The following is a 13,966-nucleotide window of genomic DNA, read 5'->3' on the forward strand; positions in this document are numbered from 1 at the left end:
GAGGAAGACCAGGGCCGCTCCAGGAAGCAGCTCTTGGCAATCTGACAGGCGCTCCCGGCAAGATGACGGTTGGCATTTCAGTTGAGTGGCATATCCCGGGAGACTGTGACCACACGGCAGATCCGGGGAACAAATGGACTTGCAGCCCAAGGCACTTCCGTAACCAGGGAGTCACCTGGCTAAGAGTGTGCCCCCGTTCCCTCGCTGTCCCTTCCCTAGAGGCGCAGAATCCTCCCAGTACCGAAGGAGGGGCCAGGGACGGCAAAGGATGTGGGGACACCGGTTTCAGGCTCATCGGCAGAGTCGCGACCCTGACCCGAGGGAGTGGAACTGCCTCCTCCCGTGAGCCCTTCCCTTCGGGTCCCGCCGGCTTCCCGGCGGGTTGTCTCCGAGGCCATGGGCTCTCCGCCGGCATGCTCCGAGCGCAGCACTGGAACACGCTTGGGCCGGTGTTGGGGGCGACGGGGGGAAACGACACAGGTTTATTCAGAGGGGGGAATGATATTTTTCTGCATATACATGGCACAGATTAATTTGATACAATACACTTTCCACGATAGGAGTCAGGTGCTCGTCCCAGAAAGGTAGCCACGGAAGACCCAGAATGCATGAACTGGAAAAAAAAAAATCCACACGGGGAAAGGACTGGGAACCGGATGAGGCTTTCCGCTAATTTCAGGAAAGATGGATAATTTAAGATTCAGAAAGTTTTCATAAACAAACTGCTAATAGAGTTAATTAAAATATTTATAATACTCTTCAATCGTTGCACAGTATTTCCAATATACAATCAAGGAGAGGCACAGAACACCACGTGAGGGAAAAAAGAAAAATCAATCGCACCCACGATCGAAAAGGTTCCACTGGCTTATTTTCTGGACGCTGCACTGTCTTACTTATCGAAACATTTACAGCACTTGAGCAAACATGAAAAGTCTAAATGCAATGCAGCACTGTGGGGAGGGGCCCTTGGGTCTCAAAACGAATGTAAAGTGTCCAAACACAGCAGAGTTTGGGGTTATAAGTCGTCGTTTTATTACCGACACGCCTCTGGCCCTCCCCCATGGTCAGAAAACTAATATCTCTTGGAACATCAGCTCAGCCGCTTCTCTCCAAACAGTCTTGGAACTGAGCGGCATCACCAGGGCCTTGTATATGTATGTGTACGAGTGTGGGAGTGTGTCGGGGGGGTGGAAGAGGAAGCGCGCGCCCAAGGGTGTCTTCAGTGTCCCGTTAGATAGTCCTGAGTCGAATCCGAAGCAAACGAATCCGCGTCTTCGTTATCCGAGTCGTCGCTGCTGTCGTCAGCCGCGGGTTCTCCCGTGAGCGCTATTCGGGCATAATCGTCGGTGTCTATGGACTTACAAAAGTGAATGGCATATTTCAGTTTCTCCTCAAGCACTTGCTTACAGGAGTACCTGGGCAGCTTCAGCAGGAAGAAGCACGTGTACGACTCGGGAAGAAAGTGGTCGGGAGGGTTGTACTTGTCCAAAACCTGTCGACCAAGCATTCACCGGTTAGTTCGATTTTACTAAACCTGGCCAAAGATTCCTACAAGCCGACCGTTTGAAAAATAACCTCCCACCTCCCTGCAGAACTGTCACCATAACACCCAAACTCTTTACTACGGCAGCACACTTTGAGGAAGAGGCCCGATCAGTTCAAGGCTGTGAGCCATTTCAGAGCTGGTTCAAGGGAATTTTTTCCTCCTCCACTCTCCCCTAAAACTCTGTCACGGGACAATGAATGGACCAGCCAGCGAGCAGAATAGTGAAAATCTTTAAAGGGTGAAAGAGAGTGCTCATTTCAATCATGCTAATGTGTGAAAACTGGCTCCTGCAATATCTTTTTTTTTTTTAAAAAAAAAAACCATCATCCTAATATCTGTACATCATTTTTGTCTCTCACCTCCATTAGGTTGCAAGCTCCTCAAGGGCCGGGAATGTGTGCTGTGCTTCTGTTGTCCTAAACACTTAATCTACAGCTTCACATTAACTATGAGCTCACTAAATGCCACCAATTGACTGACTGATTGGGTAAACTAAAATAAGTCCATTGATCTGTGCATTTCCAATGACTTGTGTCATATTTTAGACTGTACAATTGTTCCGTGTTTGCCCTCACACCGACCCAGAGAACCTGATTCCAGAGGAAGGAAAGAGAGGGGCCCTGTTTAGGATTACCTAAAAGTTAGGGCCACGCAGAAGTCCCAGCCTGCTCCCAACCCAGGAGTCTATTCAGCACATAATGATGGTATTTGTTAAGCGCTTACTATGTGCCAAGCACGTTTTAAGTGCTGGCGTAGATCCAACGTAATCGGGTTGTCTCACGTGGGGCTCGTGGTCTTCATCTCCATTTTCCAGATGAGGTAACTGAGGCCCAGAGAAGTGAAGTGGCTTTCCCAAGGTCACACAACAGACAAGCGGCGGAGACGGGATTAGAACCCACGACCTCTGACTCCCAAGCCCGGGCTCTTGCCACTAAGCCAGGCTGCTTAATGGCCCATGAATAGAGACCCAAGATGTTAACAGCCAATGGCCATTATCTGCCTAGGAGACTCTCCACGCCAGCTGTTCTTCCCCCGCCAATGACCATGGAAAAGGCCTGGAGGTGGCCAGCTGCCCAGGCATCTAGGAAGACAGAAGGGGAAGACGTCTGCTGGGAAACTGTCCAGCGGAGCAGGGCCCAGGGGCTTCCCTAGCTGGCGGGATTCTCAAAGTTTCCAAGCATTTCCTTGTTGGGCCAGATGGGAAATGATAAGACCCAGACACTGAAGCTGCCCCGGAGGCTCGGGCAGATCCAACCCAACCTGTGGTACACGGCAGAGTGGTACAGTCCACTTTTGAAAAGAAATTTCTTAGGATTCACCTTCCTAAGAATCCTAAGATTCTTAGGAAGCAGCGTCTGGAGAGCCCAGGCTTGGGAGTCAGAGGTCGTGGGTTCTAACCCGGCTCCGCCGCTTGCCAGCTGGGTGACTGTGAGCAAGTCACTTCACTTCTCTGGGCCTCAGTCTCCTCATCTGGAAAATGGGGATTAAAACTGTGAGCCCCATGTGGGACAACTTGATCAGCTTGTATCCTCCAGCGCTTAGTACAGTGGTTTGCACATAGTAAGCGCTTAACAAATACCACTATTTTCTTCCTACTTATCTTCCCTCCCAGACACACTGCACCCCATGAGCTCTCCCTTTATGTCATCAACAGCGCTATCCTCTCCACCCAAAAAGCCAGCAGCCCCGGGGGCATATGACTCAGCGTGGCTCAGTGGAAAGAGCCCAGGCTTGGGAGTCAGAGGTCATGGGTTCGAATCCCGGCTCTGCCACTTGGCAGCTGTGTGACTTTGGGCAAGTCGCTTCACTTCACGGTGCCTCAGTTCCCTCATCTGTAAAATGGGGATTAACTGTGAGCCTCACGTGGGACGACCTGATTACCCTGTATCTCCCCCAGCGCTTAGAACAGTGCTCTGCACATAGTAAGCGCTTAACAAATACCAACATTATTATTATTATTATATGATTCCCCAATCAATTTTACTGAGCACCTTTCACAGAGTACTGTTAAATCAACATGACCACTTCCCTCAAGGAGTTTAGAATCTAATGGGGGAGACAGACACTAAATAAATCTACATCCAGGAAGAAGGAAGCAGATTTTCAGCTCTCACCTTCAATCACCTGCTAGTTCTTCCTCCACAGCGTTTCCTAGATTCAACCCTTCCTCCCTACCCACTGAATTATTATCCTGGTTCAAGCTCTCTTCATCTCCCAGTTCGAAAATTATATTATTCTTCTTATTGCTCTCTCAGCCTCAAGCCTCTCCCCCATCACCCTTTCGCCGACTCAGACCACAGTGCCCAACCCATGGTAAGCGCTCGATAGATTCTTCTTAAAACGTTGCTCGAAGTGCATTTCTCCGCTCCTCAAACACCTTCGACTACTGCCCATTTATTCCCACTTAAAGCAAAACTCCTTTCCATGGCTTCGATTCTCCTCATCAGCTTTCCCCATCACTAGCTCGCTTAAATCCAAACCAGGATAGCCCAAGGCACTTCCCAAACTCACCACCTAATTTTGCTTTTGCCTCTCTCCCCATTGTTCCTCCGGCCTGGAATTCTCTCCCCTTTTCAATTTGCCAGACCTCCGCTCTCCCCATCTTGGCATGCTTGGCAGATAACACATGCACACCTGCTCTCAGCACTCGTACATACATATTCAAGGTACGGTGCATCCAAGCATTTAATCGGCTATTTCATTCCGACATGCTCATGCCCTAGTGTTCCTCCTACCCTCCCTCAGTGCAAATCATCAATATCTTCATGTTTTCCCCAGGAAGACGCCTCTAAGGACAGGGGTCATGTCTTTGGCTCCCGGGGTCCTCTCAATAAACATCGCTGCCGGACCGACCGTCGGGGGGAACGAAGGGAGCTGCTTGGCCCATATTGCCGGCTCAGCGGTAGGCCAGGCATGCTCTCGGGCCGGCGCCCAGCCCCTAGCCCCGACCTGAGCCTTCGGCCCTGACCTGAATAACGAAGTCTCTGCCTCTGAAGTCAGCAATCGTCCGGGGGAGTCGAGTCCGGCCCCACACGAAGCGCAGGAAGAGGGAGCGTTCGGTGTTGGAGAAGGATTCCATCACGTCCCAGAACCACTGGATCAGAGAGGCTGTGGGCTCGATACCCTTGTAGGTGGCCACAGATTTCAGAAGGTGAAGTGGGATATCGGGGCTTCCGCACACCTGGGAGCAACACAACCGAGTCCGTCAGTAGGAATGGAAAATCCGCCCCCCTCCTTTTCTGGAACTAAAACTCAGCCTTAATGGCTCTGAGGGATTCTTCACCTGGTCTGGGGGAGCCTGTGCTGGTGCCAGCTTGGGAGGGAGGAAGGGAGGGAGGAAAGGAAGGAGGGGAGCCACGTGCCCAAGCTCCCAGGCACACGGCAGCCCCAGAGAGGGAGTGTGAATGAAGGCACGGTCTGAGGCAGTGAGTCCCGTGGTGAACGGGGTAGGACGGAACTTTCTCTGTCCACCTTTTCCTGAGCATGGCGTCCTTGCAGCGCAGGGGCCCAAGAATCCCACTCCCCGCAGACAGCTGGCCTACCCTCCCTCTTCCTGAGGGGAAGCCTGGCCCCTCTTCCCAACCATTTCTCCCTCCCGAAGAATCCGTGATCCTCTCAACCTGTGAGCAGTTCCTGATATTTCATACCGGCCAGGACCCCCCGAGACCACAAAGCTAAATGGGAAAAGCAGTCTTTGCCCTCTGCTTCGTTAGAGCCGCTGACCCCCATTCGGTCCAAACCCAAACGCCTCTAAACACCACGGGACACGGTGCGGCCCAGATTGGGCTAAGGGGTAAGCAAGGCCCACCCTAGGGTGTGGGGACCCGGGGCAGACATACCATCGTTTCCAGTTCGTAGCCAGTGAACAGGGAAAGGAGAGGGACTGGAGCCACCCGGGCCATCCCTTCCCGCACGGCGGCCACTTGCTCGTCAAACTCGTGAAGCCTGAGGAGAAGAGCACCCAAAGCCCTGAGGTCCAAGCCACCAGACCAGTACAGTGCTAAGCGCTTAGTAGAGTGCTCTGCACAGAGTAAGCGCTCAAAAAATACGACTGAATGAAGGAATTTCTTCCGACTGCTAACAACATAGAGAGTTTCGAAGGTGGCTCCTACAACAGCCCCCATTCCACCCCAAATTAAGTGCTCAGTATACTGCTCTGCACACAATACGTGCACCAATAAAACCGACTGATTGAAACGTCACAATTCTGGGTATCTGGGAACTAGTAACCGAAGGAGCTACTGAGCAGGGCCCAGTTCCTTAGCAGAAGAATCTATGGCACCCAAGAGACGTTGTTGTAAAGGTGCTTTAGTCAACTGAATACGTGGGTGTTACCGACCCCAAACCTCTGAAGGAGCCAGAAAGCAAGCACCAAAATGGGAAACTCCACAGAAAGGCTTTGGACTTTTTATATGGATTAACGCCATGACAGGAACTGAAAACCGCTTTCACCATTCCTTCGGTTTTATTTTTCACTGTATTAATCGCTGGGGTAGACACAAGTTTGTCAGGTTGGATGTAATCCATGTCCCACATGGGGTTCACAGTCTTAAACCCATTTTAAAGGCGAGGGAACTGAGGCCCAACTCCCCCTTTTAGACTGTCAGCCCGTTGTTGGGCAGGGACTGTCTCTATCTGTTGCCGAACTGTACATTCCGAGCGCTTAGTACAGTGCTCTGCACGCAGTAAGCGCTCGAAGAATACGACTGAATGAATGAATGAAAGCGAGTGACTTGCCTAAGGTCACAAAGCAGACAAGTGGCTGAGCTGGGATTACAACCCAAGTCCTCTGACTCCCAGACCTGTCATCTTTCCACTGGGCCAAGCTGACTTCTCCTTGATGTCTAGAAGCCTGCAAATGCGCATCAGGATGGGAGCTAAATTCAGCGCTAACAGATCGTTGTCGGGTAGGGATTGTCTCTATTTGTTCCCAAACTGTACTTTCCAGGCACTTAGTATAGTGAGCATTCAATAAATACGACTGAATGAGAGAATGAATCCCAAATTCACAGGCCAAAAAAGAGAAATTAGGCCTTCTCAAAGGTCCCCGCTCATCATCACATCAACCGCTAAGGAGGTTAAATCCTTGGCCGAATGAAGGCATCTGTTGATGGGCTAATGGGCTTTGGTCCTCCCGGGCCCGGATTCAGCTAGGAGACTTACCTCACACGAACAATCAGCCGCTACTGAATCCCAGAGCAGCAGCTCCAGGACAAACCCCGAGGGCTGGGCTGGCCAACCTTGGAAGAAGGGAGAACCCAGCCACCCCAACCACTGGGTCTCCCAAATGGGCAAAAAGGCTCTCCACCATCCCCACCTTGACACTGGAAACCCTAGACCAAGTTCTCTACACACCGGTAATTCATCGCCAGGCGGACGTATTCAGCCCGGCTCTCCAAGGTGATGTGGGTGTGTTTGGAGCTCAGCTGGATATCCTGGCCACTGGCACTCGGCACAGTGAAGGGTAGACTCATGGCTTCAAACTCCTCGGCGGTGGCTTCGTTGTCACGAATGTACATGAGCCCGGGGATGAAGTCTTTATCAACCTTTTGCGAGAAAACAATACGTCAGATTTCTCAGCCTTGCTTGCTAGTAAACATCAACCCTTTGCAATTTGCCGCCATTAATGAGTTGGGGGAGAGAAGGGGCAGGGGAAGGATTCTCTCCCTTTATCAATCAGTGGATTAACTTGGGAGAAATGCCCAGGTCTGTGAGAGCAATGTAGACAGTGACCCAACCACAAAGGCAAAAGCAATAGAAGCGTATCCCCACAGGCAGTATATTCCTCAAAAATGTGAGCCAACTGTGGGGATCCACTTCCTCGTAGAGTTAGAGGTGATGAGTCAGGTTTCCTATTCCAAAGCCAATCCCATCACAACGACCAAATCCTTACAACTGTGCTGACGGGCGGCAACTGCCCAGCCCGTTGCCTCGCCCTTTCCCCCCTTCTTTCCTCTCACCAAATGCAGCCCGGCATTGGGGCGGGAAAGATGGAGTGGCATGGTTGCAGTTAATGAGTGGGAAGCAGTTGGGGGTAGGGAAGAGAGAGGCTGAACTGTTATCCTCTCTCTTCGGCTGAACGCAGCCCAGAACCAGGGTGGGAGAGAAGAGACCTCTGTCCCTTCTATTCCTGCTAAAGAGGTGATACGCCGGTGATATGCTGATTTGCAAGTGGCAGGGAACGGGGAGGAAGAGGTGAGAGGGAACTGTCTTCCCTGCAACAACCGGGCTCACCGTCGGACGGGGCTCACGGATCCTAGGCTGTGCCAGGATTTAGTGCGTGACGCAGCGCCAGATTTCATGTCCTGAGGTTGTTCAGAATAGGGGGATAAGCCTGTATTTCAAAACAGGAGTGGGCAAGGAGTAGAATACACTCAATGGCTCTCCAACACTTTTTAATACCTGGAAGTCAAGACCCTCTGGCACAGAGGTTCCAAATTGGTTTCTAGTCCAGAGCCCTAGGAGGTAACTGGTTAGCCCCCTTAAGCCTGCGAGGGAAACCAGTCAGCATTTTCAGGCCCGTGAGGGAATCGCTTGGCACCCTGGCTTCGGTTCACTGAGCTCCTTGCTCCCCTTCTCCACGCAGACAGTGCCCTGACAATCAGGGCTCTGGCCTGCTTACCTCACTAAGATCAGCAATGGTGAGATTCAGCCCCGCAAGCTGCTTCCAAACCGGTTCTGCCAGGCTGAGGCTGAGTGGGCTGCCTGTTCGGATAGCGACGCCCAGTAGCACTCCTGCCGGGCAAAAAGAAAGCACGCGGGGAATGAGGAGGCATTTACAATATGGAGCCCATACCCTCAGGCTTGAAAGGTCAACGGTCTAACGGTTAAAGTTCCACAGTGAACCCACCGTCCTCACTGGCACTGAGGCACCTTCACTGGGTGCTGGAAAATCCATCCATACGGAGCAGGGTGGCACATGGACCCCCTCATCTGGGTTCTTCAAACCAAAGATTTTCAACTGGCCTACAAAAGATCTCAATCTTGCCACTGGGAGTTGAAATCAGTAACCATTGAGGAGCAAATCCTGGGGAAAACTGCCAATGCTTAACCCGATTCTCTCTCAGTATTAGGCTGGAACAGTAGTATTAGCTTCTGACTTCCAATATCCCAACTGGAACCTTAAAATACATTTTGAAATTCTAGCCACTGGCTCTGACACAATAGTGTTTAATCTTGGGATTGTTGTGGACCAGCAAAATGCAAAACAAAATCAGAAACAACAAAAACCCTGTTGTAATATGGAGGAAGCTATTCCCGAACTAGGCTTCTGAACCTATCTTACCAAATAGGGAGCACAAAGCTGTGGCAAATTCTTGCTAGATCTTCCAAGGCCGGGACCGGTTTAGCTGCAATGCGTAATGTGAAGGAGTTAGAAACCTACCCAGGAAACGGAACATATTGGTGTGCAGGGTCGACCTGGCGGCTGGATTCAGCAGGAAGCAGTCTCTATTGGCTCCAGATTCGTCTCTTCCGTTGGGAGTCACGATGAGAAGTGGGGTTAGCCCGTTCTGGAGTTCTTCACACATTTCTGCTATTGACTCGCTGTAACCACCCCCACAGTCATCCACAGATTCCCCTTGTTAGAAGGAGAAAAATCAATGTCAGCAGAGACTCATGTGCAGGAGATGCACTCTGAAATTAGAGCTGGGGGAATCTCAAAGGAGATTTCTCACGACCGAAAGAGAGACGCCAGAGGAGACGGGGATCACAGCGATCCCACTGGGTTCATTTTCCCAAGCCACAACTCTCCTGGGATGGAGAAGGGATTGAGAACAGGGGGCCCATCGTGAACCAGTTTCCAACTCCCCTTCTGCCTGGCTCTCTGAGGTCTCAAACACAGACTATAAAGGGACGTAGGAAGAGAGAAAGGTGGTGGAGGTGTTGAGAGGAAACCCAGCTCGATTCGTACCAACAAACTTGACTTTCCACACACGGTGAGGGAGGAGAAGACTGTCTGGGCTGAATGAACTCATTTTAGCACACATCTGGCCAAAGACAGACTTCGTCCCATCAGGACCAGCCAAGCCTCCTTTACTTCTTGAACGCTTTACCTAGAAGAAAAACATAAACGGTTAACCAACCACGGTCACGATGTGGATGACTCAAAGAAACGGCAACGACCCTCTCTCTGCACACTGACTGGGGAGTCGGCCAATGACGGCCAGAAACTAGGATGGGCCCGGGGGCCTGATCTGCTCCACTTACTATCTGGACTGGGTAACAGCTTGTCCCTCGAATGCTTTGGCCAAGGTTAGGACCACCTGAATTTCTCCAAGAAGCTTGGGTCAGTGACGCATCCTGGGACTCTAGTACCTCGTGGCTCTTCTGTTACACATCTCCTGGGGGCCTTGCACTTAGCAGATGTCGGCCCGCCAGCCGGATCTCCCCGCTGACCATCATGCCGTGGAGGGGGCGAATGTGAGGCAGCTGGGCGGGTGGGGGGAAGGAAGGGCAGGAAGCGACTACCTGAATGGGGGTCAATTGGGCCCCCTGCTGCTCTGGCACATCTTGCCAGCTCCTCCCTTGCTGGATCCAGAAGACTCTTGAACCTCTGCTAGTGATTCATATTAATGTCTTTCATCCATATTAACGTCTGTCTCCTCTGCACTGAGAGTTTGTTACAGGCAGTGAACCTGTCTGCCAATTCTGTTGTATTCTCCCAAATGCTTAGTACAGTGCTCTGTACTTAGTAAGCGCTTAATAAACACCACCGATTGACTGATCTTGGGCTGTACCAATCTTCTCTGGTTCCCCAGTCAAAATTAATCCCTCTGACTTGACTGAGCAAAGCCCCAGGCTGGCCTATAGTGTGGTGCTGGAACCTCTCTCTGCCAGAAGTGGAGGTGCAAGCCCTTGGAACGGCCAATTCCTCCCATACCAAATCTTCTGCAGTGGAATGGACGGCAACATTTAATTTAACTTGGTAATGACTGGAAGACATCGGGATCCCCCTACAGTACTTTCCATACGTTTCTAAAACTATGAATTTTCGAGTTTGCAAATGGGGAATAGCATGCTCATTTCAGCTTAACTATCCATCTCAGGAAAGCAGGATGACGTCTCCTTCTGCCTGACGATCTCCCAAGGGGGTTGGGGAGGTGAATGAATCCACAGCAAAACACTTGGTGGACATCTAAGTCCCATTTGCATACTCTTTCCCAGCACTGAGTACAATGCTCTGCACACCGTAAGCCCTTCCTTAATAAATATTATTATTACTTCCATCATTACAACACCTGAAGACAACATTTTGAAATGCTATTATTGGGCACCTTTATCGGCAACGGCGTAAAACGATTGAAGACGGTTACTCGGAACAAATCTGCCTTTGAGAATTTTAAACGATGTACTGTTACTTGTAGAGTGATATAAATATATAACGATTGCATAAGAGAAAGTTCCTTTGTCAACTTTCCTGAAACCGCACGGTGATTCCATAGGGCAGATTCTTATGCAAAGAGCTTCCCTGGCCTAAGGCGGGATTGTCAAGGCTCGAACGTCAGGGGGCAGGAAGAAACGAGGCATAACGGCTGCCATCACTGCAATCACATGGGCAGCCCAACAACAGACAAGAGCTCCACATCTTTATCCAAAATGCCCTCGAGTGTTAGATGTGGAAAGGTTTCTAGTCATGTAATCAACAGCAGGGTCAAAATCATGTGTTAATACAAAAGGATAATAAACAAAGATTTTTTTCTTCATGTGCCACGCTTCCTTTTCAAAAGAATGCATAGCCCAACTGCTTCGCTTAAGTTTGAAACGTAAAAAGCATTACAGACCACAGTTGGTGGCAGGCAGACCTTGACCTCTGTCCCCCTCCCTCATGCGCTTGCCCCACCACCAGGGAGAGTCATGGAAACGACAGCCGATTATGTGGGCAGGAGACCCCCTTATACCCCCAAGGTGAAGCCCAGATGCAGCAGTCCTGTGCCCCCAATAGTGGGGCAGGATTAGCAGCCCGTGGTTCGGGCCCAGTGTCTGTGGGAGGGGGCTGGGGGTGGATCACAATCCTCCTCACTGGGGGCTCCCGGACGTCCCGGCTCCTAACCAGTGAGCCGGGCCCCCTGCAGATGAAGCCACAGCTCAGGTACCTGTATTCGGTTCAGCTCCACTACCGGCCCATGCTGACGATCTCTCACCATGGTGGCCTGAACGACTTTGCGGAAAGCTGCCTCCTAAGAGAGAGAGGCAAAATAAAGAAGAATTAGAATGAACACATTGCCCACGTATCCATTTGCTATATTTTGAACTCTGAGGGGAAAATGGTTCAACAACCTGGACTTGATTTGGGTTGAAGGCACAGATGGATGTATGCGTGAGTGCCTAAACAGTGTGGCCTAACGGAAAGAGCATAGGATGGGGAGTCGGGTGACTTGGGTTCTAATCCTGGTTCTGCCACTTGTCTTCTGTGTGACTTGACTTCTCTGTGCCTCAGTTTCCTGAACTGTAAACTGGAGACTAAATTCCCGTTCTCTTCCCCCTTAGACTGCGAGCCAGGATGGAGTAGAGGCTGTAGGATGTGGCAAGAAGGAGATCATTGGTGAGCTCTGAGAGGGCGGTTTCTGTGGAGTGAAGGGGACAGAGGTCAGGTAACGCAGAAGGGAGAAAAGGAAAGGGGGCTTAGTCAGGGAAGGCCTCTTGGAGGAGATGTGCCTTCAATATAAGGCTTTGAAGAGGGGGAGAGACTCAAATCTGTCAGATTCAAGGACCAAAGGTGTTGTAGGCCAGAGGCAGGATGTGGGCAAGGTGTCAGCAGTGAGACATACGAGATCAAGGTACAGTGAGAAAGTTATTAGTAGGAGTGAAGTGTGCGGGCTGGGTTGTAGTGGAGAGTAGCGAGGTGGGATAGGAGAGGGCACGGTGATTAAGTGCTTTAAATCGAGTGGAGGAGTTTGTGTTTGATGCGCAGGTGGACGGGCAACCACTGGAGTTTTTTGACACGTAGGGAGACATGTCTTGAATGTAGTTGTAGATAAATGCTCTGGACTGCAGAGTGAAGCATGGACTGGAGTGGGGAGAGAGAGGAGGCTGGGAGGTCAGCAAGGAGGTTGATGCAGTAATCCAGGTGGGATAGGAGGAGTGATTGTATTAACGTGGGAACAGTGTGGACGGAGAGGAAAGGGCAGATTTTGTGAAGGTGATTCTGACAGGATTTACTGACGGATTGGATATGCGGGTTGAATGAGAGAGCGGAGTCAAGGATAATGCCAAGGTTATGGACATGTGAGACAGGAAGGATGATGGTGCCGTCTACAATGATGGGAAAGTTAGGGGGAGGGTCGGGTTTGGGTACGAAGATAGGAGTTCTATTTTGGACACGTTAAGCTTGAGATGAAGGGAAGGTCATCCAGGTAGAGATGTCTTGAAGGCAGGAGGAAATGCAAGTACAGGGAGGAAAAGAGATCAAGGCTGGAGATTTAGGTATCGTCTACACAGAGGTGGTATTTGAAGTCATGGGAGCAGATGGAGAAAAGAAGGGGTCCCAGAACTGAACCTTGTGGGACACCCACGGTTAGGGGGTGGGAGGCAGAGGAGGAGCTCACGAAGAAGACTGAGAATGAATGGCCAGAGATACGAGGAGAACCAGGAGAGGACAAAGTCGGTGAAGCCAAGATTGAATAATGTTTCCAGGAAAAGGGGGTGGTCCAGTGTCAAAGGCAGCTGAGAGGTCAGTGAGGATTAGGATGAAGTAGAGGCCGTTGGATTTGGCAAGGAGATCATTGGTGACCTCTGAGAGAGGGGTTTCTGTGGAGTAAAGTGGACGGAAGACAGATCGGAGGGGATTCAAGCTGAGAATTGGAGGAGAGCAATATGAGACACTGAGCATAGACAACTCGCTCAAGGGATTTGGAGATGAATGATGGGGGGAGATGGGGCGATAATTGGAGGGAGCCGTGGGGTCAAGGGAGGGTTCTTTAAGGAGAGGGGAGCTTCCCATTCATCTCCTCCCTCCCAACCTGGGCCTTGCTTTCTCAAAGCCCTGTCCAGCTTTGCTTCTGCATTCAGAACTCAAAATGAACACAAATTGGCATCCCTGGAAGATACTGAGGCACGTGAAGCAGTAAAACAAATGAAAATCTGGTCTCTGGCTAATCATCCATTCATTCTTTTAAATGTATCTTTCAAATTAGCACTTTCCCATAGCCTAAGAAAGCACACTGTGGAAAAGAATTTTAATGAACTTGGCTGTATCTCCTTCCTACCTCCGTACCCCCCCCAATAAAATCAGCTTTCCAAGTCTACTTCCCTTCCCTCTCGCTCCTCCATTGTATTCCCTCCTCTCAGTCATATTCTCTCTCAGCACAGACGGCACTGCTTCAGAGTAAAATGACTCTCCCTTTTTTCCAGCTGCTTCTTGCCTACTTGCCCAGTTAAGGAAGGTGCTTTCAGAAAGGCAGCAGGGATATTCACAGT

General features: G+C 50.6%; 1 protein-coding gene across 4 annotated transcripts in view; it reads right to left on the bottom strand.

The window, feature by feature from the left end:
- Positions 1 to 452: 452 nt before the first annotated feature.
- The window catches only part of HERC2 (HECT and RLD domain containing E3 ubiquitin protein ligase 2), a 217,205-nt gene continuing 203,691 nt past the window's right edge, over positions 453 to 13,966 (bottom strand). For 3 of the 4 annotated variants that reach the window (XM_029083306.1, XM_029083302.2, XM_029083304.2), the window contains exons 86-93: positions 11,644 to 11,727; positions 9,462 to 9,603; positions 8,934 to 9,128; positions 8,172 to 8,284; positions 6,905 to 7,095; positions 5,389 to 5,494; positions 4,518 to 4,730; positions 1,223 to 1,495 (exon numbers count right to left, since the gene is read on the bottom strand). In XM_029083306.1, the coding sequence (XP_028939139.1) occupies positions 1,223 to 1,495; positions 4,518 to 4,730; positions 5,389 to 5,494; positions 6,905 to 7,095; positions 8,172 to 8,284; positions 8,934 to 9,128; positions 9,462 to 9,603; positions 11,644 to 11,727 (1,317 nt within the window). Of the gene's footprint in view, positions 1,496 to 4,517; positions 4,731 to 5,388; positions 5,495 to 6,904; positions 7,096 to 8,171; positions 8,285 to 8,933; positions 9,129 to 9,461; positions 9,604 to 11,643; positions 11,728 to 13,966 lie in introns of all 4 variants that reach the window. The other variant, XM_029083305.1, reaches the window with a different exon arrangement.

The sequence above is a fragment of the Ornithorhynchus anatinus genome, chromosome 18 (assembly GCF_004115215.2).
Source record: "Ornithorhynchus anatinus isolate Pmale09 chromosome 18, mOrnAna1.pri.v4, whole genome shotgun sequence".
Taxonomy (NCBI): Eukaryota; Metazoa; Chordata; class Mammalia; order Monotremata; family Ornithorhynchidae; genus Ornithorhynchus; species Ornithorhynchus anatinus.